Here is a 23,127-nt window from a genome sequence, read left to right on the forward strand (position 1 = left end):
CAGGCTTGAATTTTGAGTGTCATATTTAAGAGTAAGCCAGAAATCAACAACTGCCTTAACTTGTATGATCCAAGAACTTTATTGATGCAGCAGGCACTTTACAATGAAACCAACCCCATAGTCCAACTGTCCTCTGACTATATCTCTCTCTATATATACACACATATATACACAAAATCATCTTTCTAATAAACCCTTCTCCCATTCATAAACTGTCAGAATCTTGCATCTGTGAAGACCATAGCTCCCTCTTAAATAAGCAGTACAGACAGGATCTTGGATCACCACACTTCGATAAAGCAACATCTGAAAATACCTGCTCACTTTCAGTAGTAGGAGGCAGGAGTTTGCCTTCTCTCTGCCTTAAAAGAAGCAATCAGGAGAATGTCTTGGCTCCTGTATGTGATAGTCAGAATATACAGGAATACCTTTACTCTTTTCCCACCTTTAAGGTTAAAAGCAGTCCAAGAGGAGGTTTCCAAAGTATTTCAGTAGATTGCAGTCTCTAATCAAGATGGACCAGTGTCACTTCAGCTACTTCTTCTTCTTCTGGGTCCAGAACCGATGGTTGTCTTGGTTTGAATTAACAGTCTTTAAACAGTCTTTCTTGCTGTAAGAACTCTTACTATGGAACCTAGGCCACCTACTGCTAATGCCTGTGGGATGAGAGGAGACAAGATCAGTGTCACAGTCACACGCAGCCAGTGGCTCTCACATAGCAGGCTCTACTTCACTCTTTTTATTCTCAAAACTTGAGAACAGTTACTTGTGGAAAACAAAGAAGTTTTTTTTCCCAGAATATGCAGACATTAGGCACATTTCAAATAGTTCTAGATACTCAACTTCACTGCACAGCATCAGGTTTCCATGATAAAACCTTCATTGTTCTTACCAGCCTGCAGGGCTGGCAGTGGTTCTGCCGGTACGACCGTTCCGTCACACAAGATGTGCACTGTACTGGTTAACTCCTAAGCAATTTTTTATGCTAATTGCTACCACCAGAGCAGGAAATTCAGTTCTCAAGTTGTTCCACCCCTCCACATCTGTGCAGGTGCCTTCTGCACTGCTTACACCTTCAGCTTCCTGCAGTAATAAGTTCTATGTCCGCACGCTCATTCCTTTGTCACGTTCAGTCTGTTCCTGTCCTGTGCCATGATTTTGGGAACTCTATGCCCCCTATCCTCTCTGAACTTACACAGATGAGTGCCTTCTTTGACCTGGGTTTTAGCAATACGTAGGCAGTACTACTCTATAAACGTGCTATAAATGTAAGAAGCAAGGAAACAAAGGGCAAACAAAACATGGCAACACATCCCACGAAATGTGAAGGTTAAAATGCGTTCTCCCAAACCTTACAAACTGACTTGCATCTAGTGAAGGACACGGTGTCACAGATGATGCAGAATGCCTCATCTCTTCTGTTCCTGAATGAGGAAAGGAGGAAGGGCTTGGTGTGGTTTCATTTGCATCCTTAATGTAAATGAAACATCTTCCTAAGGCAAGGAAAAGGATGCGAGGACTGGAAAGCAGCTGCTCAGATCAATGCCAGACCTGACAGACAGAGAGATGGCACTGGGCCTTTCCAGGGGACAGGCGGTGCTGCTGAGCTGCGTGTCCTACCTGTGCTGCTGAAAAGCAGCGCCCAGCCCGCTGCAAACCTGTCACGGTCCTTTCAAAACAAAGGGGAAGAGATGCTTGCATGTGTCTACATGTTCTGGGCGCTGACTTCTTTCCAGTCAGGGCAGTCTTGTGTAATGTTACATACTGGGAGCATCAACCTATGGCGACCCAAAAACAGTCTCCAGTGGGAAGAACAGCACAAAATGTCAAGCAGAAACATGTTCCTTCCTGTAAAATTTTCTCCTCCTCCTGCCCATCAATATTCTGCAAGGCTGGGGACAGCTGCTAGTACCTGTAGTCACCACTGCACAACTTCTGTCTTAACTCCTCACAAGAAGGAAGCTTACCTTTGCAAACAACCAACCAGCAGCCAGCTGTGAGCACAGCACATCCCCTCCTGCGACCCTTCCACAGAAATGCCACAGAGTGCCCCTGTGGGTTCCACTGGAATCTTCAGAGACATCCAAAGCCTTTACTGTGCAAACTAAACAGGTTCACTACATCCTGATTAATTTGGACACGTGCTCTGTCACGGGACCTCACTGATGAAAAAATGTCACACTTGAGCCACCCTGGGCATCCCATGAGCCAAAGGCACCTTTCAAACAATCACACCTCCGCTTCCAGTTCTTGCTCCTTATTTGGGGAAACCACCAACAGATAGAATGCACAACGCTTCCTGCAGCAGACACTGCTCTGCCACACCCCGCCCCTCCTGGCTGAGGAAAGCTCTGAAGTACTGGCAGAAGCTTCGGAAGCCCAACCTTAAGAGACCAAAGACAGAAGGCAGCACCAAGCACTGCTCCTCAGGGGAGGATCGCCCTCATCGCACACCTCTCTTCCAGGGGCTTCTCCTGAAAGCACTGATGGCAAATGGAGAGCCCAGAGCATGCACTCACCTTTTCATGCCACTGGAGTAATATTGCACTGCTATTTTCTGTCGGCTTTTCAAATCCTTTATAAATATACTTCATTAACAAGTCAATACCATTTCTGTCTAAGGAGTTCACCGCTTGTTCGATTTCACTGCTTTTAAAAGACGTGAGGACTTTGAGCATGGTTCCCTGCGCCTGCTCCTGCACAGGAAAGGAAAACGCCGTTAGGATCAGCAAAGCCGGACACGACCCCGAGAGCCACGCGCAGCAAAGCGCCCGGAGCAGCCAAACAGGAGAACATTTTGCACCTTAAGTTTCCATAGTGAGAAGAAAGAAGGGAAGAGCTCTTTAAAACCGAACTTATTGGTCCTCCCACCTCGGGAGAGCCACCCGAAGCGCACTGCAGAATTGCCTGCAACAAATCTACAGTCCGAGACCAACGTCCCGCTTCTGCAGCACACTACAAGATCCCCTCGGATGTACTTCGGGACTTCTTCTCTCAGCCACCGGTTGCTGCCGGGCGCGTTTCCCCGCACCTCGGGACGCCGCCCATTACCGGCGCGGATCCCGGGCCGCACTCACCTTCAGGGCCGCGCTGCGCGTCTGGGCGGGGGCGCTCCGCAGGGCCGCGTGCAGCGCGCGCAGCGCTTCGCCTCTACGGCGCGAGTCAAGGAGTAACGGCGGCACCGGGAGCCCCGGACACGGCGCGACCCGGGGAGGGGGGAGGGGAGGAGTCCGCCGGGCCGAGGGGACGCGGCAGCCGAAACTACGGCCGCCGGGCGGCAGCGGTGCGGGACGGGGCGGTACGGAGGGCGGCACCGGGCAGCCGCAGGCCGCGCTCCCGCCCCGGTAACGTCCCCGGGGCCCCCGACGGCAGCGCGGGCCGGGCCGGACCCGCCCGAAGGATACTGCCTCAGCAGCGCCTCCACCTCGGGGCTCGCGTCGGGCTCGGCCGCCGCCGCCTCTTCGGGCTCCTCCACGAAGCGGTTCTCGTCGTACTGATCGATGTCGAGGCGGCGGAAGCGGGACGAGAGCGTGCTCCGCGCCATGCCGTCGGATCCGGAACCGGAACCGCCTCCGCCGCTCCGCCCCGCCGGAACCGGAAGCGCAGAGCCCGCCCCGCCCCCGGCGAGAAGAAGGGAGCGGAGGGCGCCCCCCGCCGGCCCGGCCCGCACAGCGCCGCCCCGCCGCACGGAGAGGACGCGCGACTGAAAAATCAGAACAATTCCTTTAATGTACAAAGTGCGGGGCGGCGGCACACCGGGCGGCGCGAGCGATGCGGCCCGACGGCCCCGCGCTGCGGAAACTTTGCTGCTGAAACCTCTTAAGATTTACGGGAAACAAAAAACCTCAACGGCACTCGGGGATGAGCGCGGCCCCGGGCGCCGCCGTCGTCAAGCAGAAACGCTTCGCCCCGGCCCGGCGCGCGGCGCTCGGAACGCCGCAGGCGCGGTGCAGCTCCGCCCAACTCAATCCAGGGGAGGGGGGGAAAAGGAAATCGCTACAGACACCGTAATGCACAATAAATTTAGATAATTTACAAATAAAAAAGGCAAGAGGCAGCATTTCAGCAGCAAAGTGCTCAATAAAAAGTATATTGTCAAGGGGCAGAAGGAGGGACGGGGCAGCAGGCGGGGGCGGCTCAGAGGAAGTAGGGGGTGGTTGTCCTGGGAGGGATCACTCGTTCTGAGTCTGGGACTGCGCGGAATAGCTTTGGTTCTCTTGTATTTACGTCTTTAAAGACCATGATTGAAGCAATGTTTCCGCAGCGATAGCAGTAATTGGGAGCAGACCACACCGTTACCAATTTCTCATCAAACATGAACTTATAGCCTTCGTGAACCAGCTGATGTGCTCTGCAGATGAGTTTCAGGTTGTTGATATGGACAAACTGCAAAGAAAAAAGGTGTGTCAAAACTCTGCGAGGGCAGCAGCTCCTGCCACGCAGCGCTCCTGCAGCTCTGTTGGGCTCAGCTATGGGCTGCAGCACTGCCAGCACCGCCAGCACTGACCTGCCTGTGAGGTTTTTCCCAAGATGTCTGACAGGTGCAGGCTGTGCTAAGGATGCTCCCTGTGCTCCCAGCACAGCGCTGCTGCCCCCACCCACATGCAAGGATCCCCTGTGCCCAGCGCCCCCAGCAGCACCCCAGAGCTGGGACTGAGCTGACGGGGCTGGGAGCAAACCTCTCCTCTCAGAGCACAGAGAAGGCACCTTTGGCTTTTGAAACCTGAACAGTGAGAAACGCTCCTGCCCGGGACAGCCGCGGTGCCTAGGCCTGTGCTGCCCACACCTTTCAATCCTTCCTGAATATGCTGCAGAGGACCACAAAGAACAATGCACAGCATGAGTCAGGAATTCATCTTAGGGCCGGTTCAGAAGCCTGGGAAGTTCAATAGGTCTTAGCCTCAAGAAGCCTGCTTATGTTGCAAAGTAACAAAAATTAAGTCAAAGATTATTAACAAAAATAGTATTTCTTCTTCCAAATCATTAGAAAAGTATTCTAACAAAGCCTAGTAATTCTAGTTACTCTCACTGCATTATACTTTCTAAAAGCAAGATCTGTGTATGATCTCACTTGGCACTTTTTGAAAGGACAATAAGTCACGAGAAAACCTCCTTCACCTCCACACCAACTCTCAGCTTCCTCTCAAGGAAAGTTCCTTAATCCACTCGTCACTACAGTAAAGCTGAACACTTTATCTCACACCTGCAATTATGGAATGCGGCACAGAATCGCATCATTACCTCATTTGTCACCTTAGCACCAAACAGCCAACCCGCTCCTCGCGGACTGATGGCCCACGTATCTACATCTTCTGGATCAGACCAAACCAGGTCACAGAAGGCGCCTTTATGAGGAATTTCTTGATTACGTTCAATGGTTCGAATCTGATCGAGCGTCTTGATGTCTGGAGACAAGCCACCGTGCACACAGAGAATCTGCTCATCTATTAACTGGACAGAAAAAGAAGCACAAAACACTGGGTATTTCAACCAAACCCAGAACCTCTCTAGCAGGACCCTCAGAGGCCACCAATGCTATAAATTATATTTAGACAATCTATTTGTATCTTTTTAGTGAGGTGTTTACACTTACAGCTGCTATTGTGAGCATGTCAAAGACTTTGGTACAGTATCTCCAAGCATTAGCATTTCCGTATTTGGTTTGGCACTCATCTGTTAAATAGAGAATGTTTTTCTTCTTAACAGACCAGAAGAAATTCAGACAATATGATCAGAGTCAAACAGAACACAACTTGAAAAGGCAGATGTAAAATAAAAAGGAAACAAACAAATAAAAAACAGCTGGGAGCAACCAGTAAGCACTCGGTGGGAAGCACTCTTCACTGCTTCTGTGGTCCACCAGCAGGGAAAGGACCTCAGTATCTACTGCTTTTTCTTACTTCAGCAACAGAGAAAAAAGATCTCAAGCAACACGACTGACAGCACCTTAGCAGTTTCCCACCACTGATTGCCTGGGAACGGCCCCTCAGCTCACCCAGCAGTGTTTATACTATCACGTTTCATGCAAGAGAAGCAAAGCAGAAACAGTGAACCTATCAGGGCTAATTAAAGTCCTCTTCACTACAAATAAGAATTACGGTAGCTTCGTTTACAGCTACACAAATGTATCAATAAAACTGATGGACAAATATTTCTTTGGAGCCTCATGAGGCTTCTAAGTATTTATATATGCTCTTGTTGACACACTATGGCATGTTATCCAGAAGAAAGCAGGTTACAGCCTATATGTGACAATGATTTTCAGTTATACCTAAAGAGAATTATGTAGAATCTTTCATTAAAAGATACCAAAGCATATCATAAAAAAAAAAAAACAAAAAAACAAATGCAAAGAAAAACTGAGATGCTGGAGGAAAAGATGGGCTAGAGATGGACTAAAACACCTTTACTTCTTGAGCACAACAATAGTGTTAACATTTGAAACCACTTCCCACCCAGTTCTAGCAAAGCCCCACATAATGCTGCACACAAAGCAGATTTTAAAAGGGAAATATGAGATAGCTGTTTATGGCATGCTAGCCCCCATTCAGAAATCACTTGGGTAAAGTCTTACCATAAAATCCATACACTTGCGTTATCTGCCTGCTTTCATGATTGCCTCGTAACAGCGTGATACGATCGGGCCATTTAGCTTTTAGTGCGAGAAGATAAGTGAAAGTCTCAAGACTATAGTAACCTCTATCTACAAAGTCACCCTGCAAAGTCAAAACAAAATTATAAATAAAGAAACACCAAAACTGAAAAATGCAAAGCGACAGTCGCTTTAACTCCTCGGTGCACAAAGAAACCTGATGCTGAAGGGAGCCTGCAGCCCACCGACAGGCGGCTCGCTGTCACCGCACAGCCGCCGCACGGAACGCCCAGCACAGGTCCGGGCCCGACGCGAGCTGCGAGGGACGAGGTGGCACCGGCACGTACCATGAAGATGTAGTTGGTGTCAGGCACCTGCCCGCCGGTCCGGAACAGCTCGCACAGGTCGTAGAACTGCGGGATGGGGCAGACGTCAGCGCGGGCGGCGGCACCGAGCACTGAGGCGTGTCCCGGCGCCGCGCCGTTACCTGCCCGTGGATGTCCCCGCAGACGGTGACGGGCGTGGAGACGGGCTGCACGTTGGACTCCTCCAGCAGCAGGTCGCACACGTAGTCGCACAGGCGCTGCGGGAGCACAGTGAGTAGCACCACCACCACCACTAGCAGCACCGGTGGAGTACCGGCACCGGCACCGTCCGCCGCCGCCCGTCCGACCCCGCCCCGCCCCGCCTGCGCCCACCTTGAGGTCATTCTCGGGCAGGTACTTGCAGAGCCGTGCGATCTCCACGTACTTGTCCAGGTCCAGCGGCGCCATCTTGGGACGGCAGCTCAGAGCCGGAAGCGAAGCCCTCCACTTCCGGGAAGCGGCGCGGGCCTCGGACGCCAGCGGAAGTTCCGTGCACTTCCGGCCGCGCACCGGAAGGTGGCGGCTGGAGCCGAGCGGGGCCCGCCCTGCGCTGAGGGCCGTGCTCGGAGCGGCCCGGCCCGGTCCCGCCATGGGGCCGCGGATTCTGCCGCTGCTGGAGCCGGGCTGCCGCCCGCAGGCGGGCAAGTGGTGAGCGGGGGGTGGCGGCGCGGTCCCGGCTGCCTCTCGGCGCGGCTGAGCACCGCCCGTCGCTCCCCGCAGGTACCGGCTGGCACCGCGCGGTGAATGGCCCCGCGGGCGCGTGGGCCACGGCTGCCTCTTCGTGCCGGGCGGGCCGGGCCGCGTGCTCCTCCTGGGCGGCGCCGACCCCGCGGGCGCTTTCGCGGACGCCCACTTCGTGGAGCTGGGTGAGGGCCGGGCCGGGCGGGGCGCGGGGCCACCGCCGTTCCCCCTAACCGCGCCCCGCCCGGCCCGCAGGCGCGCATCTCTGGGCCCCGGCTGCCTGGACCGGACTGCGGCCGCGCTACGAGCACGCCACGTTCCTGTCCGCCTGCCGTCCCCAGCGCCTCTGGGTGTTCGGCGGCGCGCACCGGGCCGGGAACCGGAGCTGCGTCCAAGTGCTGGACCCCGGTGAGTGCCGGACCTCGGCGGAGCGGGCGTGGGTCCGGGCCGTGGCACGGAGCGGCCCTGCGGAGCTCATGCGTGTCTGCCGTGTTTGCTTTCTTAATTAGAAATAGGAACCTGGGAGAGTCCCGAGGTGAGGGGTGTTCCGCCACTGCCCAGGACTTTCCACACCTCCTCGGCAGCTATAGGAGACTGTCTGTATGTCTTCGGAGGGGGAGACAAGGGAGCAGAGCCAGTTAAAGACCAGCAGCTTCACGTCTTTGACGCAGGTACCTCTGTGTGTCACCGGCTGTGCCAGCGGTGGAAATAACCGTTGTACTGGAGGTCTGCCTCCCAGATTTTGTCAGCCTTGGCTGCAAGTTTAAATGGAGGAGTGAAGGTTGCTGCTGATGCGTGCTCACCTCTGTACTGTAATGGGGAATTTGGGCCGAAGTGGCAGTGTAAAGATTTGGGATGGAAAATGCTGTGGGACTTCTCATGAACCGTTGGTATTGTTCTGTTCGTTCCTATGGCCCTGCATGCACCAGAAGGGAGCCCCAGCGAGACTCAGGGGCCACTGGCTTGTAGAGCTGTCAGTTTTCCTCCTCATACACACACATTCCCATTTTTCAGTTGCTTTGACATGGACTCAGCCTGAAACCCATGGCGATCCCCCTTCTCCTCGGCATGGACACGTTGTTGTTGCAGTTGGGACCAAGCTTTTCATACACGGAGGTTTAGCTGGTGATATTTTTTACAATGATCTGTTCTGCATTGATACAAGTAAGTAGGGCCATAAGTACCTTAGAACAATAGCTGTGTTGTGTTTTGCTTTGGTTTTTTTTGTTTGTTTGTTTTGTTGAATAATGCATAACCATATCTCTGTTCTTTTTGTCCAACAGCAGACATGAAGTGGGTTAAGATAGCAGCCACTGGTGATGTGCCAGGAGGGCGGGCATCCCACTCATCGGCTGTGTTTAAAGACCACTTATACATTTTTGGTGGAATAGGTCCAGATGGGACACTAGATACTACATACAAGTATCATATAGGTAGGGAGACTTCTCTCAGCTTTGTAATGGTAAATGCCAGTCTGTTTGAAAATACATTGTAGTTTTAGTTCCTAGGCTTCGTTCTCTTAGCAATCAGTGTCACTGCACTGGAAATATACCAGTGCAAGACCTAATAGTTAAGGCTAGATGGTACTACAGACTAGTGTATAATCAGCAATGGGACTGTTCCAGCATGGCTTTTGAGTCCGTTAAGTGATGTTTTAAGATGTCAATGTATTTTTGTACTGCAGAGGAACAGCAGTGGACACTCCTGCAGTTTGATTCTCCTCTGCCTGCTGGGAGACTGGACCATGCCATGTGTGTCATTCCTTGGCGGGCTGGCAACAATGCTGATTCAGGAGCTGTCACTAGGGAAGATAAAGCTGAGCCAACTGCATCAGCTGGTGACAGAGCTGAGCACCTCTGCAGAGGCCAGGATGAGAAGGCATGTACTGAAGACACAATGATGCATCTGCTGTTAATATTTGGTGGAATGGATACACAAGCAGAGATATATAGGGACTGCATTGTAAGTTTGATTGAATAGTCCAGCTGCAGCCCTTCACAGCACCATCCCTTTCCTTAGAAGTTTTTTGTAGCAGTGTCTGATTAAGGTCTCTATTTCCAATAAACAAATTCTTGCCCTCATAAGGTGGCGGTCCTGCTTTCTGTGCACAGTCATGCTCACAAGTAGGTACGTCAGCCCCTTTGGAAGGCTGCAGCTGCTGTGGTTTCAGCAGTTGCTGGAAAGTGAAAAGCTGAAGGCTGCAGTGGTTTTGGGCAGCTTTCTCCCTGAAGCTCCTAGTTGACTATAAAGCTACTTCCACTTGCGAAGCTAAGGTTATCTGCAAAGATCTGGGGGATAATTAAGGGTATTTGTCTTATACTATTTTGAAAATAAGTAAGAAACCTGAGTCCCCTGCATTAGAAAAGCCACTTTTCAAAGGTGCTTATAGAGCTGGATTTGCTACCTCTGTTTACACATGACAACGGTAGTTCCCAAGTGCAGTTGAGACTGACCTTGAGGTAGCTGTTACCAGTTTTTGGTGCAGGCTAGTTTTTTTTTCCCTTCAGAAAAGTCAATTGGTAGATGAGCTTTGTCCCCTTTGTTTCTGTACCAGCTTTACTAGTTCAAGTTTAACAAGGTACCTTTCTCTCCTCTAGGTTACTGTTACAAGCACTTGTAACCCGTTGGGTATTCAGGTTAGCTACTTTGCTTTGTAACATACAGTGTAATTAGCTCTAAGTGCAATGCTACACTGCAGAAACAATTCAGTGCTTGTAAGTAGTTCTCATTCAAATAGCAGCACTAAGTCCACGCTTCTGGAGCTGTTTGCTACAGCCTGTTTGATGTTTTAAAAAAAAAAAAAAAAAGCTGTACAGAAAAGGAGAGGAGTGTAACCATCTTTTAGCACCAAGCAGGATCAGCGTAGCTTTATGCAGCCTTCTTTATATTAAGACTCTAGGACAGCTAACCTGAACCGTGTCAATACAAATTACATGCTACAACAAAATCCAGTGTAAATAACAAATTTATTGTGGTCACTTCAGGTAGAAAAGTTCTACACCAAATTCACATGACCAAGCTGTTAAATAGAATGCTTCCATGGCCAATATTTCTAAACCCATTTTGCATTTACATTCCCACCCCTGCTACCCTTCCCTCCCCAGACATCAAGCAACTGCTAACGAAACGCAGTAAACAGCCACTTTGGGCTAGCATTTCCAGCTCCACTCACAAGTGAAGATTCAAAGTTACATTCCAAATTAAGAGTCCAATATTTTAACAAGTGTTCCTGAGTCCAATATATACACACATAACATTCAGAGATGCCAGTATCTACAACTCATCCTTCTCTGCTGCTTCTTCTTCACCAGTGGGAGGGGGGCCTGCACTTCCATACAGCTTGCTAACAATTGGCTGAACAATTTCTTCTAGCTCCTTCTTCTTTGATTTGAAGTCTTCAATGTCTGCATCCTGATGGCTTTCAAGCCACTCTATCTTTTCCTCTACTGCCTTTTCTATTGTTTCTTTGTCTTCAGATGACAGCTTGCCACCCAGCTTCTCTTTGTCCCCAATCTGATTCTTTAAAGAATACGCATAGCTCTCCAGCTCATTCCGGGCATCAATGCGTTCTTTAAGCTTTTTGTCTTCCTCAGCAAACTTCTCAGCATCATTAACCATCCTCTCAATCTCCTCTGGTGTAAGCCGATTCTGATCATTTGTAATTGTGATCTTGTTTTTGTTCCCAGTGCCCTTGTCTTCAGCTGTGACACGAAGGATTCCATTCACATCTATTTCAAAGGTAACTTCAATCTGTGGGACACCACGAGGAGCAGGAGGGATGCCAGTCAGATCAAAAGTTCCCAGAAGATGATTGTCCTTGGTGAGGGGACGCTCACCTAAAAAAAAAAAAAAGTTGATACAGTTTCATGTACTGTTTACACTTTGTGCAATACCTGATTTGAGATGCATGCTTTCCAAAGCTGAGGTTTTAATTCCAACCTGACGTCTGCCCAGATGCCTACAGTACCTTACTCCAAAGAAAAGCTCTTTCAAACACAACTACTGAATAACTATTTGAAAAGAACCACAGGAATAGTTTTTGAGTTCTGAGACAGCTCTGATCAGGCAGCTAGTTGGTGAACAGCCTGAGCTAGCACTGTTACCAAGCTTCTCTGCATGGAGATGTGCGTAAGCTTCTCCACAGCACCGCACAGCCTTCTGACAAGATAGGGGGCAAGCATAAATCTGAATGAGAAAGTTCAGCTCTACTGCATGGTCCATCCCAGAGGGCACTCACCTTCATAGACCTTAATTGTCACAGTCGGCTGATTGTCAGAAGCTGTGGAGAAGATCTGAGACTTCTTTGTAGGAACAACAGTATTTCTTGGGATCAGTTTAGTCATTACACCTCCAACTGTCTCAATGCCAAGTGTCAGAGGACATACATCAAGCAACACCAGATCACCTGTAAAGAAGATCATGCAGAGCATGACTGACTTCAGCTTCTCTTTGAAAGAGCGTAACAGCCTATCACTGGCAACAGCAGTCTGAATTAGAGACATTAAGCTTCTTATGATTGTGAAAACTCAATTCTATCACTGCCAACAATACTATTTGTTGTCATTACCTGTGTCTTGGTCCCCAGAGAGAACACCAGCCTGAACAGCTGCACCATAGGCTACAGCCTCATCTGGATTGATGCCTCGAGAAGGCTCTTTCCCATTGAAGAACTCTTTAACAAGTTGTTGTATTTTGGGGATACGAGTAGAACCACCAACAAGAACAATCTCATCAATATCAGACTTCTTTAGGTCAGAGTCTTCCAGAACTTTCTGAACAGGCTTCATTGTAGAACGGAACAGATCCTAGAAAGAAGAAAGTTAATACAGTAAGACTGCATTCCCCATGCCTGTTTTTAGAACTAAGCAGCCTTAGGTACCCTAAGAATTAGAGAGTGTGATCATCAACAGATTCATCATCAGCTTTCCGAAGACCTTAGCTGTCAGTAACATGCTGAGTGCCCCAAATACCCTGGGAAGTAACGAGTTATTCTTGCTCTGTTTAAATGTAACTAAGTTACGTGAAACAGCACACCACACCATTAGCAAGTCATTAATTTGGAGCTCAGGGAATGTAGCTTTAGCTTTCTAAGCTTACCATATTCAGTTCTTCAAATTTGGCACGAGTAAGTGTCTCAGAGAAATCCTCCCCTTCAAAAAAGGATTCTATTTCAATTCTAGCTTGGTGCTGGGATGACAGGGCTCGCTTTGCTTTCTCTACTTCCCGTCTTAGTTTCTGTACAGCTCTGTTATCCTTCCTGACATCCTTTCCAGTTTTCTTCTTGTAGAGTTTGATGAAGTGTTCCATAACACGTTGGTCAAAGTCTTCTCCACCCAGGTGTGTGTCACCATTGGTAGCCACAACTTCAAAGACTCCATTGTCAATTGTCAGGAGGGAGACATCAAAAGTTCCACCACCCAGATCAAATACAAGGATGTTCTTCTCACCCTCTCTCTTGTCCAATCCATATGCAATGGCAGCAGCTGTTCTGTATGGAAGTAACCAGTTCAGGAAATTTGATTACCAGACCCCACTCCCAGATAACCACAGCAGGCAAGGTAGTTTAGGCTACTTACGGCTCATTAATAATGCGCATCACGTTCAATCCAGCAATTGTACCAGCATCTTTTGTGGCCTGACGCTGAGCATCATTGAAGTAGGCTGGCACAGTAACAACAGCATGAGTAACCTGCAGAAAATAAAACAATTAGGTTAAGGAAACCTATGTACCTCAGAAATAGTCTTATCACTATGATAGCAAGAAATCATTTTAGCTGAGCCCATCCAACTGGGCTGCCTAAGAAGCCAACAGCACTGAACAAAGTCTGGGACCACAAGATTATCTTTAGCTTTTTTAAAGCTGCTATTTTAAGTTCCTGCTATAAATATTCAAACTTACTTTCTTCCCCAGATAAGCCTCTGCAGTTTCTTTCATCTTTGTCAGGACCATGGCAGAAATTTCTTCAGGAGCAAATGTTTTTGTTTGTCCACCACCAACATCAACCTGAATATGCGGCTTAGCTTTCTTTTCAACAACCTGAAACGAGAAACAGATTGGTATATTCCAGATATTCTAAATGTAGAGTCTGTACTCTAGATATTAATAACCCTTCTTAGGAAGGCTATAAAACACCACAGACTGCTCAGAACAGCACTGTTGTTTACCTACTATACCCCCCCAGTCAAGAGAGATGCACAGCTCCTGCAGCCCACTCCTGACCACAAAATCTAGAACCCTTCCACTCCCTCATTCATGAGGCACACCTTGAAGGGCAGATACTTGATGTCCTGCTGCACTGAGGGGTCATTCCAGGTGCGGCCTATGAGCCGCTTGGCATCAAACACAGTGTTCTCAGGGTTGGATGTCAGCTGGTTCTTGGCCGCATCCCCGATCAGGCGCTCCCCCTCAGGCGTGAATGCCACGTAGGATGGAGTGATGCGGTTCCCCTGGTCATTGGCGATGATTTCCACACGGCCGTTCTTGAAGACACCCACGCTGAAGGAGAAACAGAGCGGTCAGACAGTAAAGGTCCCCCCCAACCTGCTCTTGCCAGGCCCCTCCCCGGGGCCCACAGCTTCTTCATCCATCCCTCCGTCCGTCCCTCCCGCCCCGCCTCCCCCCCACCGCAGCCACTCACCCCAGGCCCCCCCCCCCACCCTGATCCCCCTGTCCGCGACGCCCATCCCCACGACAGACGGTTCCTTACGTACCAAGAATAGGTGGTGCCGAGGTCGATGCCCACCACCGTGCCCACGTCCTCCTTTTTCTCCTCGTCGTCCGCCCGCGCGCCGCCCAGCAGCAGCAGCGCCAACAGGAGGTACCTCATGCCGCCCGCTCGCCGCCCTGCCAAGGGACGCAGGTCACAAAATGGAGGCGCCACATGCGCGGCGCGACCCAACCCAGCCTCACTACCCCCCACAGCACTCAGTCCGGTTCCGCAGCCACTCTTCCCCCCCCCACCTACTCCCCAGGCCCCACCGGTCCCGGCAGGCCGCAGCAGGCCCCACCACCGCACCTACCGTCACCCACAAACCGCCGCGTCTCCAAATGCCGCTGAACACCTAGGCCGCGCCGCACGCCCTTATATACCCTTCGTTACTCCTTCGTGGAGGCTCGCCATTGGCCGCAGTGCCCTCGCTGGAGCGCGCTCATTGGCCGGCTGCTACTAAGCTGGCCTTCCTTGATTGGCGAGGAGCGGGCGGTCGCTCTGACATGCCTGGCGCTCACCCCTCCTGTTACCCGATTGGTTCACCCCGCCGGCATCGCGGGCCAATCAACAGAGAAGCGTGAGCCAAGCGGAAGAAGCCCATTGGTTGGGGGCGGCCGTGGCGGCGAGGCCAGGGTAGGGAACGGCCGGGGAGGGGGGGGAGGGGGACGTTCTGGAAGTTTCCATGGTAACCGACCCCGGTGCTGGGAGTGGGGGGGGACGAGACACTGGCAACGGCGAACCTCTTGGCCGAGCGCGGCGGAGACCGAGGAGACCCGGGCGGAAGAAGGAGGGTTGGGCCCGGGCTGATCAGGCCAGAGGGCCGCGCCCTGCGGTCTGCCTCATCCCCGCGGGGCCCCAGGTGACGGGCGGGCTCTCCGCAGCTCCGCAGAGCTCGGCTCGGGGCCGTCCGTGCCGGCAGCGCCCGCTCGGCACGCAGTCCGTGGGCACGGGGCCCGGCCCTGCAGGCGTCTGGCGCCCGGACACCGACTGGCCGCGTCTCGCCCCGGCGTTACGCCGCGTTACATCAGCGCCGGGCCGGGCTGTCCCGGAGCCAGCAGGGCCGCACCTCCATACAGCGGGCCTGGGGTCGTGTCTGAGCGCCAGTGTAACGAAATGAGAGCCTTGGGTCGGCCGTGACGTGAGAAAATGGGAGTTGTTCACTGTTGGGTGATAGCAGGGCTGAATCGTAACAAAAATAACTCCAGGCTGTATAAAAGTGTGGGTCCAAAGGCATCCCTGAGCTGCGCTCTGTCAGAAGGCAGCCGTGGTGCTGCCCCGTGCTGGGAGCCCCGCAGCTGGGCGGCGCTGAGGGTGGCAGTGCTGCGAATCCCGCTGCTCACACTGTGCCTCTTCAGAAGCTCCTCTCATCCAGATGCTGTTCTTCCTGTTACGAAGTATATTTCAGAGTCTTCTATACATCGTCGTGGATTTCTTTCTTTTACTCAATTATTTCTGCATTGAATTCACATCTCTTTTGAAGAATTCTGATGCAAATTACTGAGCTTAGCCTTATTAAAGAACTGTCTTCGCTACAGCTGCGCATCCTGAGAACTGTGCCTAACGTATTTTATCTCTTCACGGGAAACCATGTGCAGACAAGGGGACATCTTGATGGTGGCAGGCCTCAGGCACATTCCCCTCAGTTCTCTAAGGGCAGTGATGCTGTAATGCAGCCGGTGTTCTGTGCTACAGCCAGGAGCATGGCGTGGCAGCTGGCTGTGTCGCACAGTCATAGTGCTTTGCTGGTGTGTGTGTTTGGGCTCAAGGAACTTTTTTTTGTTGTTGGATTTCTGTGTGCCATGGTTGTTTTTAAAATGTCATTTGGATATTTACAATTCAATTATGTAAGGCATTGTTTTATCAGAGGAGAGGATTTGAGGCTGTGTTAGCTACGAAAAAGGCAGACACACAATAGTTTGGAGATTGAGAGATACAAAGCACTGTGTGGCTGCTGTGCTGATGAGAGAAGAGCTCTGCAGATGGCTTAGGCATGAAAAAGCAGTGATGGTGACTGAGGAGTCAGGTTACTTTCCCACCTGAGTCATCCCTGCCCCTGCTGCAGCCTGGATACCATGCCCTGACCACAGCATGCTGGGTTTTGGCTTACTGCTGCCATTCCACACTGTAACAAGGTGCCCAAGTGAGCGCTGGGCTACAAATGGTGCAGCCCTTTTTTTCTTTAAGAGAACAAGCTTTTTAATACCTCTGTTGGAACAATTTTTTTTGTGTAATAAATTATGTCCTAAGACATAGATTTCCCTGATATTTCCAGTTGAGCTACATGTGTTATGAGGAGCACGGGTGGGTTTGGGCCGTATCTATACATTCAGCTAATATCAGCCTCCTGTTTCCCACGGTGAAGCTGTGCAAGGCCCCATCCCGTGGGCAGCCAGTGCGCTCTGTGCTTTCTAAGGATCTTGGGACAGCTGAAAAAGGAGGGCAAAGTTAAAATCAGTCTGTGACCATCAACAAAAGCACAAGCTTTGATTGTGCAGTCGCATGTGATGCTGGTTATGATTAAGCAGTGTTATTACGTGAGGCAGATCGCTCCACGCAGCAGTTACACGTTGCATACTCCACTGCTCGTCACCGTGCTTTTCAATCCGCAGGGCTGGCCGAGCCCTACGGCCCTTCCTTGTAAAGCAGCTGCGGGAGATGGGCAGCGTCCGTCCGGGTGCGTCCCAGGGAACGGTGCCCATCAGTGCCACGCAGCGCGAAGTGACCGCTCCGAGCCCGATTTTTCCCCACGCCACCCGACAGCAGCCCCACTCAGAGATGCTCCGCCGTAACGCGGGCTCGGTGGGGGCTGAAGAAAGAACGGGGGTCGGGGCTCGGCGCCCGCGGGACCGCATGGCCGCGGGACTACATGTCCCAGGAGCGCGGCGTCGCCGCCCGCCGCCTGCGCAGTGCCGCGCCGCGCCTGGCTCGGGGCCGCAGCGGAGCCGGGCGGCGGCGGAGCCGGGGCCGGGTAGGGGAGAGAGCTCGCGGCCCGCGCGTCCGGGACCGCCGCTCGGATCCCCACCGGCGGCGCGGGGAAGGGAGCGGAGGGGAGGGGAAGGAAAGGAGAGCGGAGCCCGGGCCCGAGCGACCCCTCTCTGCTTTTTCAGGGAGCCGAGCGGGAAGCGCTGCGAGGAGCAGGCCGACGCGCCGAGGTGCCGATCTCGTCCGCGTTCCCCGGGCGGGGGGAGGCTCCGTGCGCCGGGCGGGGGCCGCGCTCGCAGTCCGCGCCGTGGGAGCTGAGCGGGCCGCGCTCCGCCCGCTGCCATGTTAGCGCCGGGCCGCGCGCCGGCGGTCGCCAGGCGGGAGCGCTTCGCGGCTGCGGCCCTTCGTGCTCTGCGGCGGGACGGCGCGGCTGCGGAGCGGCGTGAGCGCCGGGACCGCCGGATTTACGGGTTCCGTCTGACGGAGGCTTAGAACTTGTAACTTGGGCATTGTCGTGACTTCCTTTTTTGTCACCGAGAGGCTTCGTGCCGGAGGACTTTGGACAGGCGAGTGTCCGTCTCTCGTTCTTGCAAAGTCACGACGGCGCTCTGAAGGAGCGGGCTGTGCCCGCCGCTGAGGGGGAGCCGTGCGGTGCGCCCCGAGTGGGGGCTGCGCTTGGGGGGATCTGAAAGAAGCACGCTTCTGCAAATTAGCGTCAGCTGCGCTCGTGGCTTCAGGAAAAGGGCTTCAGAGCGGCTGCGCTGCGGTGGGTTTCGGGACGTCGCAGGTGCTGTAGGTGTGGGTTTGGCTGTGCGGTTCGGCGGGCCCTGGAGAACGTGTGCCGCTCCGAGGAGCCGCAGCCTGCGCGGGGGGCTGCGGAACCGCCAACTTCAGGTTCTGCACGGGAGTTAATTAGTGTGACTCATTAAGTAGGGCGAGCGACTCTTTCTAACAGCGCGAGCTGCTGGAGCAGGTTTTGGTGGTTACGTGCTCCTGTTGACTCTTGTGCCTGCTGTAGTGCCACAGCTGGCAATTTAGTAGGCAGCTGAGCCTATGCGTTCCTGATATGCCCTGTTAATGAGGGACCCGAGAAATGAAGTGCTCTTGCACACAGATCTTGTGTTCAGTGTTGGTTGCACAGAGCAGAAGCAAACTCGAGGTACGTGTTTCATGTTAATGTTGATTAGATAGTTGAATTGCAGCAAATTTAAATGCGTTTTGCACGTTGTGTGTTTTGATGTAGTGGGCGTTGTAATGTGAGGGTTCAGCAGGTAAATCCTAAGTCATGGTGAACCAAAAAATGTTTTTTTTTTTGTTTTTGTTTTGTTTTGTTTTTTAGCTCAACTTTGGGAGATAGGTTGTTAGCTTATGTAAAGAAGGCTTGTTTGTTATTACTATAAATGTTAATGAAGATGAGATGTTTTCATCTGGGGTACATTAGCATGGAAGCTATTCAAGTTTGCTTAGGAATTCTTTCTCAGTAAGAAGGAACGATCTCAGTTTGGCCTTGCTCTGCCCTCCCTGCAGTTGATCTGCCCAAACTTGCTTTGGAAGCTGAGTCTTGCTTAGCAGACACAGGAAGAACAAATAACCCTGAGCAGGAAATGCTGGAGGAGGAAGAAGAATTTAGTGTACTGTGGCAGTATTTGCTGCTTTGCTTACTCTTCTGTCAGCTGAACTGCAGAACTGTGTAACAGAGGTGCCACTTGTTTCTGTGTTCCACAGTACAAAACACACGCTCTGTGTGCTGCTATTCAGCACCCAAAGATAAGGGAGTGCTTTACGGGACTTCTGAATGCGAGAAGCAGTTTATGTCCATGTTTACCAAAGGCATAGATTGCCTTGGATTCTGAAGAACTCAGGGCATGCTGATAGTAGAGCAAAACATCTTAGATGCTGTCAGCTCACACAGTCTGTTGTGATGGGGCATCGTGAGGTGAAATTGTTTGAATTGCTGCAGTAAGTTTTCCAGTTAGTAGCTTATTAAGCGGTCTTAGAAGAATTGAAGTATTTTTCTATCAAAATGAAGTTACCAGGATTGAAAAATGGTTTGCAAATAGCAGGAGTTATTTAATATCTGTTGTTTCTTCAACTGCGTCAGATGGTTGGATTTCTAAATTTCCTAAACCACCTCCTTCGTACAATTGCACGCAGACACTTTTTATTTCAAATCCGATGGATGATCGTTGTAAAGTAGGTAATTGGGTAATTTTGGGTGGCTTCTGTATTTATGAGAAGCTGATAAACAGGAACTAGTAGCAGCTGAGGTGGCTGCCATTCTGTCTGTTCTGTTGCTGCCTGCTGCAGTGCATTACCAAATACGTAAGTGTGGCTAATTGCTTCTTGAAGCTCTTGTCCTGAGCTCTGGCATGGCGTGAATGCTGTGCGGCGTGGGAAGGTTAAAGAATGCAGCTGTTGTCTGCTTGTACCGATCATGAAAGGAAGGGGTTTTTGGAGGGGAGGCATCATGTAGGTATATTAAGAATAGATTTCCTTTTCAAATACAGGCTGTGTGAATACCAGTGTGTGAAGAGAGTGATAGCATGTGCATTTTGTTCAACTAGGTTGGTTGGGTTGTTTTTGACTGTGCTTTATGCTTTCTTTAGAGTGAGTCTGAAGGCTGCTGAAGGTCCATATGTGTCACAGTTCCAGCTTTCCATCTCTAGTGTTCTCAGACGTCTGCCAGTCACGGAAGGTGAACACCCACTTGTTTGCACTGATTCTTGCTATGCTTGCATGACTGTGGAATAATTTGTTTCTAATAACTGGTAATAGGTGTGAATGAGGCATTCCTCATCAACAGAGGTGTATTTTGGTAGCAATTGGTGGTTGTCAACAAGTTTAATATTATGGAGGACTGTAAAGCTAAGGAAGCTGCTGATCCCTCTGTCGTGTATGTAGGGCACAAACTGTTGTCAGACAGTCAGCATGTTGCCCTGTGCATTTTCACAGTTCCTGAGAAAACAGTCATGCTTACTGACCTCTCACAGCTCAGTTTCAAAGCAGTTCTCCTCTCACTTTCGTTACGTTTGTATTCTGTGGTGCAGATAGAGAAGAGTCTCAGATATAGTGGCAGATTGATAGCGTATCGATAGGTGACATTACAGATCACAGCAGTGTTCTGTTGTGCTTTTTGTCTGCTGACCAGACGCATTATGTATGTGCGTATTTGGGCTCCAGACTACCTGGGAGTTGTACTTGCTTTCTATTAGCTGATTTTTTTTAAATTTCTCTTTTGATTAATTGCCCTTAGCTCTAGAAGAAGTTCTTGGCAATCTAACAGCTGCATCAATGGCTGCTTACTAGAAATAGTGTATTCTTCCCAGGCAGCTGTTACCTTTTGTGCTGACTTTGAGGATAGCCACCTGAACTAACTTTCTGTTAGAAATGTAGAGCCTCCAAGTGATCACCTTCAAACGACCAATTAAAACTGTTGAAGTTTGGTAAACCATGAACACCATTAAATACAGCTTTACACTGGAGAGCTCCTGAAAAGACAGACGGTAGTTCTACAGATATCATAGTAGGTACAGTTAAATGGATTCTTTTCCCTAGTTGACATCAACAGGTGATAGTCCAAAACAGAAGTTAATTTTTACAGACAATATCAAGTTTGGTGCTGTTTTCCTGAAAGCCCTAAAATTCTGTGACTAAAAATAAAAATGAGTTGCAAGAAGTTATTGTTCATTTCTCAAATAACTTTGGCAGTGATGTCAGCATTTCTTTTTTCTAATCATTTGTCTGAGACTGCCCTAGTTAAATACATCAGAATCACTGCATCCTTGAAGTTCCTTGTTCAGTCTCTTCTTTGAATAGCATAAATGCATGAACTGTAACTGCTGGTTAGGGTCATGTTTTTTTGTTAGCTTGCTTTTCCTTTTTAAAGAGAGCTTTGTGTACAGGTCTGCGTATTTGCTAGGAATGCATAAAGACGTGTGACAGTATCTGTTTCTGTCTCTGCTAGTGTTTTTGTTCTTTCATTTATAGTTTTAACCTGACATAATTACGCAGCCAAGGAGTGGCCATCGCTGCCAGCATGCCTGGTTATCAGGCTCTCACACTAGGAAAAAAACACCAACAAGCACAAACAAATGTAAAACCTTGCCTGATTAGGGAGCTAATCTGTATTCTTCAGAGAAGATCGTCTCCTGCTTTGCTGAGCAGTGAACCACAGATCTTTAAAACAGTAAAAAGAGAGCGCCTGGTAAATTATTTGTAGTTTCTCAAGCATGGAATAAATGGTCTTGTAGAGCTGGGCTTCTCTGGGATGGTTGCAGATTATGGGAAGTAGGTTTTCTGTTTAACTCTAGCACAGCTTTCAAGGGTTCTCCACCACGTCCCTCTGACAGCTCTGTCATGTAGCCGTTGCCAGTGTGTCTGACAGCTATGTATGATATATGGATCAAACCCTTTTTCTTCCCAAATTATTTAGTATTGCTGTTCATTCTGGTGAAGAAGCAGCCCCGTGGCTGTTAATGATTCCATGGAGACATAATCCAATCTATGGGGTTCTACCCTTTCCCATGTCAACATTATACAATTTATGTTATTTTTTCTTCAGTTGAGTTAACTGGATTTGCTTGAACAAAGTTTGCTTGAACTTGTTCTGCCTGGTACTGAACTCTCCTGCTCACATAATGGTAATAAGTGTAACCTCTGACTTCACAATCAGAAAAAACTCAGACAGAACAGTGGCTAGTGTTGATTGCTTGGCTTATTTTGACACTGCTGTGATAGGAAAACCTCTGCTTGTTTCAGTTTCTCTCTTTAAAAAACACTTTTGGATTGGTCCTCTTTTTCTGAACGAGTTCTATTGCTGAGCAGCATCCTCAGACTTATTTCCAGCTGCTGCTTTTTCTAGCAGTTAATTTATTTATCTAGCAAAGAAGTTACACAAAGGTGAGAGGTGACATTTGTTGTAGCAGTCTGGAGATAACTGTGCCCACATCCTTGTGGTGTGCTTCAGTGGAAAGTAGGAAGCACAAAACTTCCCTGTTCGCCATGCAGGTGGCACAATGGGACAACTCCTCGCTGTCTCCCTGAGCTCCCTAGGCTATGGCACTGGTGCAGCTCTCCTCCAGCCCATTTCTTTACTCTGTGTGCTGGAGTGTGGTGTAAGCCTTGTGGTGTGGCACTGTATGACTATTTCAGTTGGTGAGTGTGAGCTGGAGATACCACTGGCTGCTGTGCAAGTGTTCCTGTTGTGCTGAAGTGACAAGGTATTAATGAAACTGGCAGCTAGAAAACCTTACATGGAGGCAGAATGGGCACAGAAGTATTTACTGCTAAGCTTATGGCCTCCTTACTTTGTTACTTATGCTTATTACCTTGTTGGGGCTGACAGAACTTGTTTCCATTACTGTTGGAATTCACTGATTTCATTCCTTTTTTTCCTACTTTCAGTGAGTACTGTGTAGTCTGCTGTCAAAGATGGTGAAGCTGGATATACACACACTGGCTCATCACCTCAAGCAGGAACGACTGTATGTAAACTCAGAAAAGCAACTTATTCAGAGGCTGAACGCAGACGTGTTGAAGACAGCTGAAAAGCTGTACCGCACAGCATGGATTTCCAAGCAGCAACGGATTAACTTGGACAGACTGATCATAACAAGGTGACTTGGAGGGGTGGTGGCCCTGGGGAGAACAGATACTTGAACTTCTATGAATTGCAGCAAAACTACCAGATTTTTCACAGTCACTCTCTAGAGTCCTTTGCTGTACTAATTACAAAAATAGTACTTTTCAAAAACAAATCTAATCTGAGGCATCTGACTCACCAGAGAGACTTGTTCGTTGTCTGCTTAAACTACCATCTTTCTAATGTGTGTATTTGCTTTGCTGCTCTTTGTGGTTT

The 23,127-nt window shown here is 50.1% G+C and overlaps 5 protein-coding genes across 18 annotated transcripts in view; 2 read left to right on the forward strand and 3 right to left on the reverse strand.

The window, feature by feature from the left end:
• Positions 1-55: 55 nt before the first annotated feature.
• Positions 56-3,635, reverse strand: ARPC5L (actin related protein 2/3 complex subunit 5 like). Of its 3 annotated transcripts, XR_014887303.1 has the most exons (5): positions 3,405-3,635; positions 3,078-3,150; positions 2,520-2,696; positions 1,352-1,424; positions 56-656 (listed from the first exon to the last, which is right to left on the reverse strand). XR_014887303.1 is itself a non-coding variant. In XM_085239463.1 (4 exons), the coding sequence occupies exons 1-4, from the start codon at positions 3,542-3,544 to the stop codon at positions 1,410-1,412; spliced, it is 405 nt and encodes a 134-aa protein (XP_085095589.1). In that variant the 5' UTR covers positions 3,545-3,635; the 3' UTR covers positions 56-1,409. The 3 variants fall into 3 exon arrangements, 2 of the variants coding, with proteins under 2 accessions (XP_085095589.1, XP_085095588.1); XM_085239463.1 differs by having other exon boundaries at positions 56-1,424; XM_085239462.1 differs by lacking the exon at positions 1,352-1,424 and having other exon boundaries at positions 3,405-3,623.
• Positions 3,636-3,704: 69 nt separating this feature from the next.
• On the reverse strand, positions 3,705-7,426 carry PPP6C (protein phosphatase 6 catalytic subunit). The gene is made up of 7 exons (XM_003211348.5): positions 7,291-7,426; positions 7,080-7,175; positions 6,940-7,005; positions 6,575-6,716; positions 5,594-5,673; positions 5,242-5,451; positions 3,705-4,386 (listed from the first exon to the last, which is right to left on the reverse strand). Exons 1-7 carry the CDS (start codon positions 7,363-7,365, stop codon positions 4,138-4,140), a joined length of 918 nt encoding a protein of 305 aa, XP_003211396.1. The 5' UTR covers positions 7,366-7,426; the 3' UTR covers positions 3,705-4,137.
• A 42-nt stretch (positions 7,427-7,468) lies between these two features.
• RABEPK (Rab9 effector protein with kelch motifs) lies at positions 7,469-11,179 on the forward strand. Of its 4 annotated transcripts, none has more exons than XM_085239458.1 (8): positions 7,469-7,602; positions 7,678-7,823; positions 7,894-8,046; positions 8,148-8,309; positions 8,653-8,802; positions 8,922-9,071; positions 9,323-9,600; positions 10,236-11,179. In XM_085239458.1, the coding sequence occupies exons 1-8, from the start codon at positions 7,547-7,549 to the stop codon at positions 10,293-10,295; spliced, it is 1,155 nt and encodes a 384-aa protein (XP_085095584.1). In that variant the 5' UTR covers positions 7,469-7,546; the 3' UTR covers positions 10,296-11,179. The 4 variants fall into 4 exon arrangements, with proteins under 4 accessions (XP_085095584.1, XP_085095583.1, XP_085095586.1 ...); XM_085239457.1 differs by having other exon boundaries at positions 7,471-7,605; XM_085239460.1 differs by having other exon boundaries at positions 7,471-7,605; positions 9,323-9,516.
• HSPA5 (heat shock protein family A (Hsp70) member 5) lies at positions 10,586-14,794 on the reverse strand. The gene is made up of 9 exons (XM_085239456.1): positions 14,659-14,794; positions 14,350-14,482; positions 13,903-14,134; positions 13,538-13,675; positions 13,215-13,327; positions 12,736-13,126; positions 12,206-12,443; positions 11,876-12,043; positions 10,586-11,474 (listed from the first exon to the last, which is right to left on the reverse strand). The coding sequence occupies exons 2-9, from the start codon at positions 14,463-14,465 to the stop codon at positions 10,912-10,914; spliced, it is 1,959 nt and encodes a 652-aa protein (XP_085095582.1). The 5' UTR covers positions 14,466-14,482; positions 14,659-14,794; the 3' UTR covers positions 10,586-10,911.
• A 104-nt stretch (positions 14,795-14,898) lies between these two features.
• GAPVD1 (GTPase activating protein and VPS9 domains 1) overlaps positions 14,899-23,127 on the forward strand; it is a 31,724-nt gene continuing 23,495 nt past the window's right edge. For 2 of the 9 annotated variants that reach the window (XM_085239442.1, XM_085239449.1), the window contains exons 1-3: positions 17,335-17,500; positions 19,877-19,965; positions 22,674-22,885. In XM_085239442.1, coding sequence (XP_085095568.1) covers positions 22,701-22,885 — 185 coding nt within the window. In that variant the 5' untranslated portion in view covers positions 17,335-17,500; positions 19,877-19,965; positions 22,674-22,700. The other 7 variants (XM_085239444.1, XM_085239443.1, XM_019621550.3 and 4 more) reach the window with 7 other exon arrangements.

This window comes from Meleagris gallopavo, chromosome 19 (genome assembly GCF_905368555.1).
Source record: "Meleagris gallopavo chromosome 19, MGAL_WU_HG_1.1, whole genome shotgun sequence".
NCBI lineage: Eukaryota > Metazoa > Chordata > Aves > Galliformes > Phasianidae > Meleagris > Meleagris gallopavo.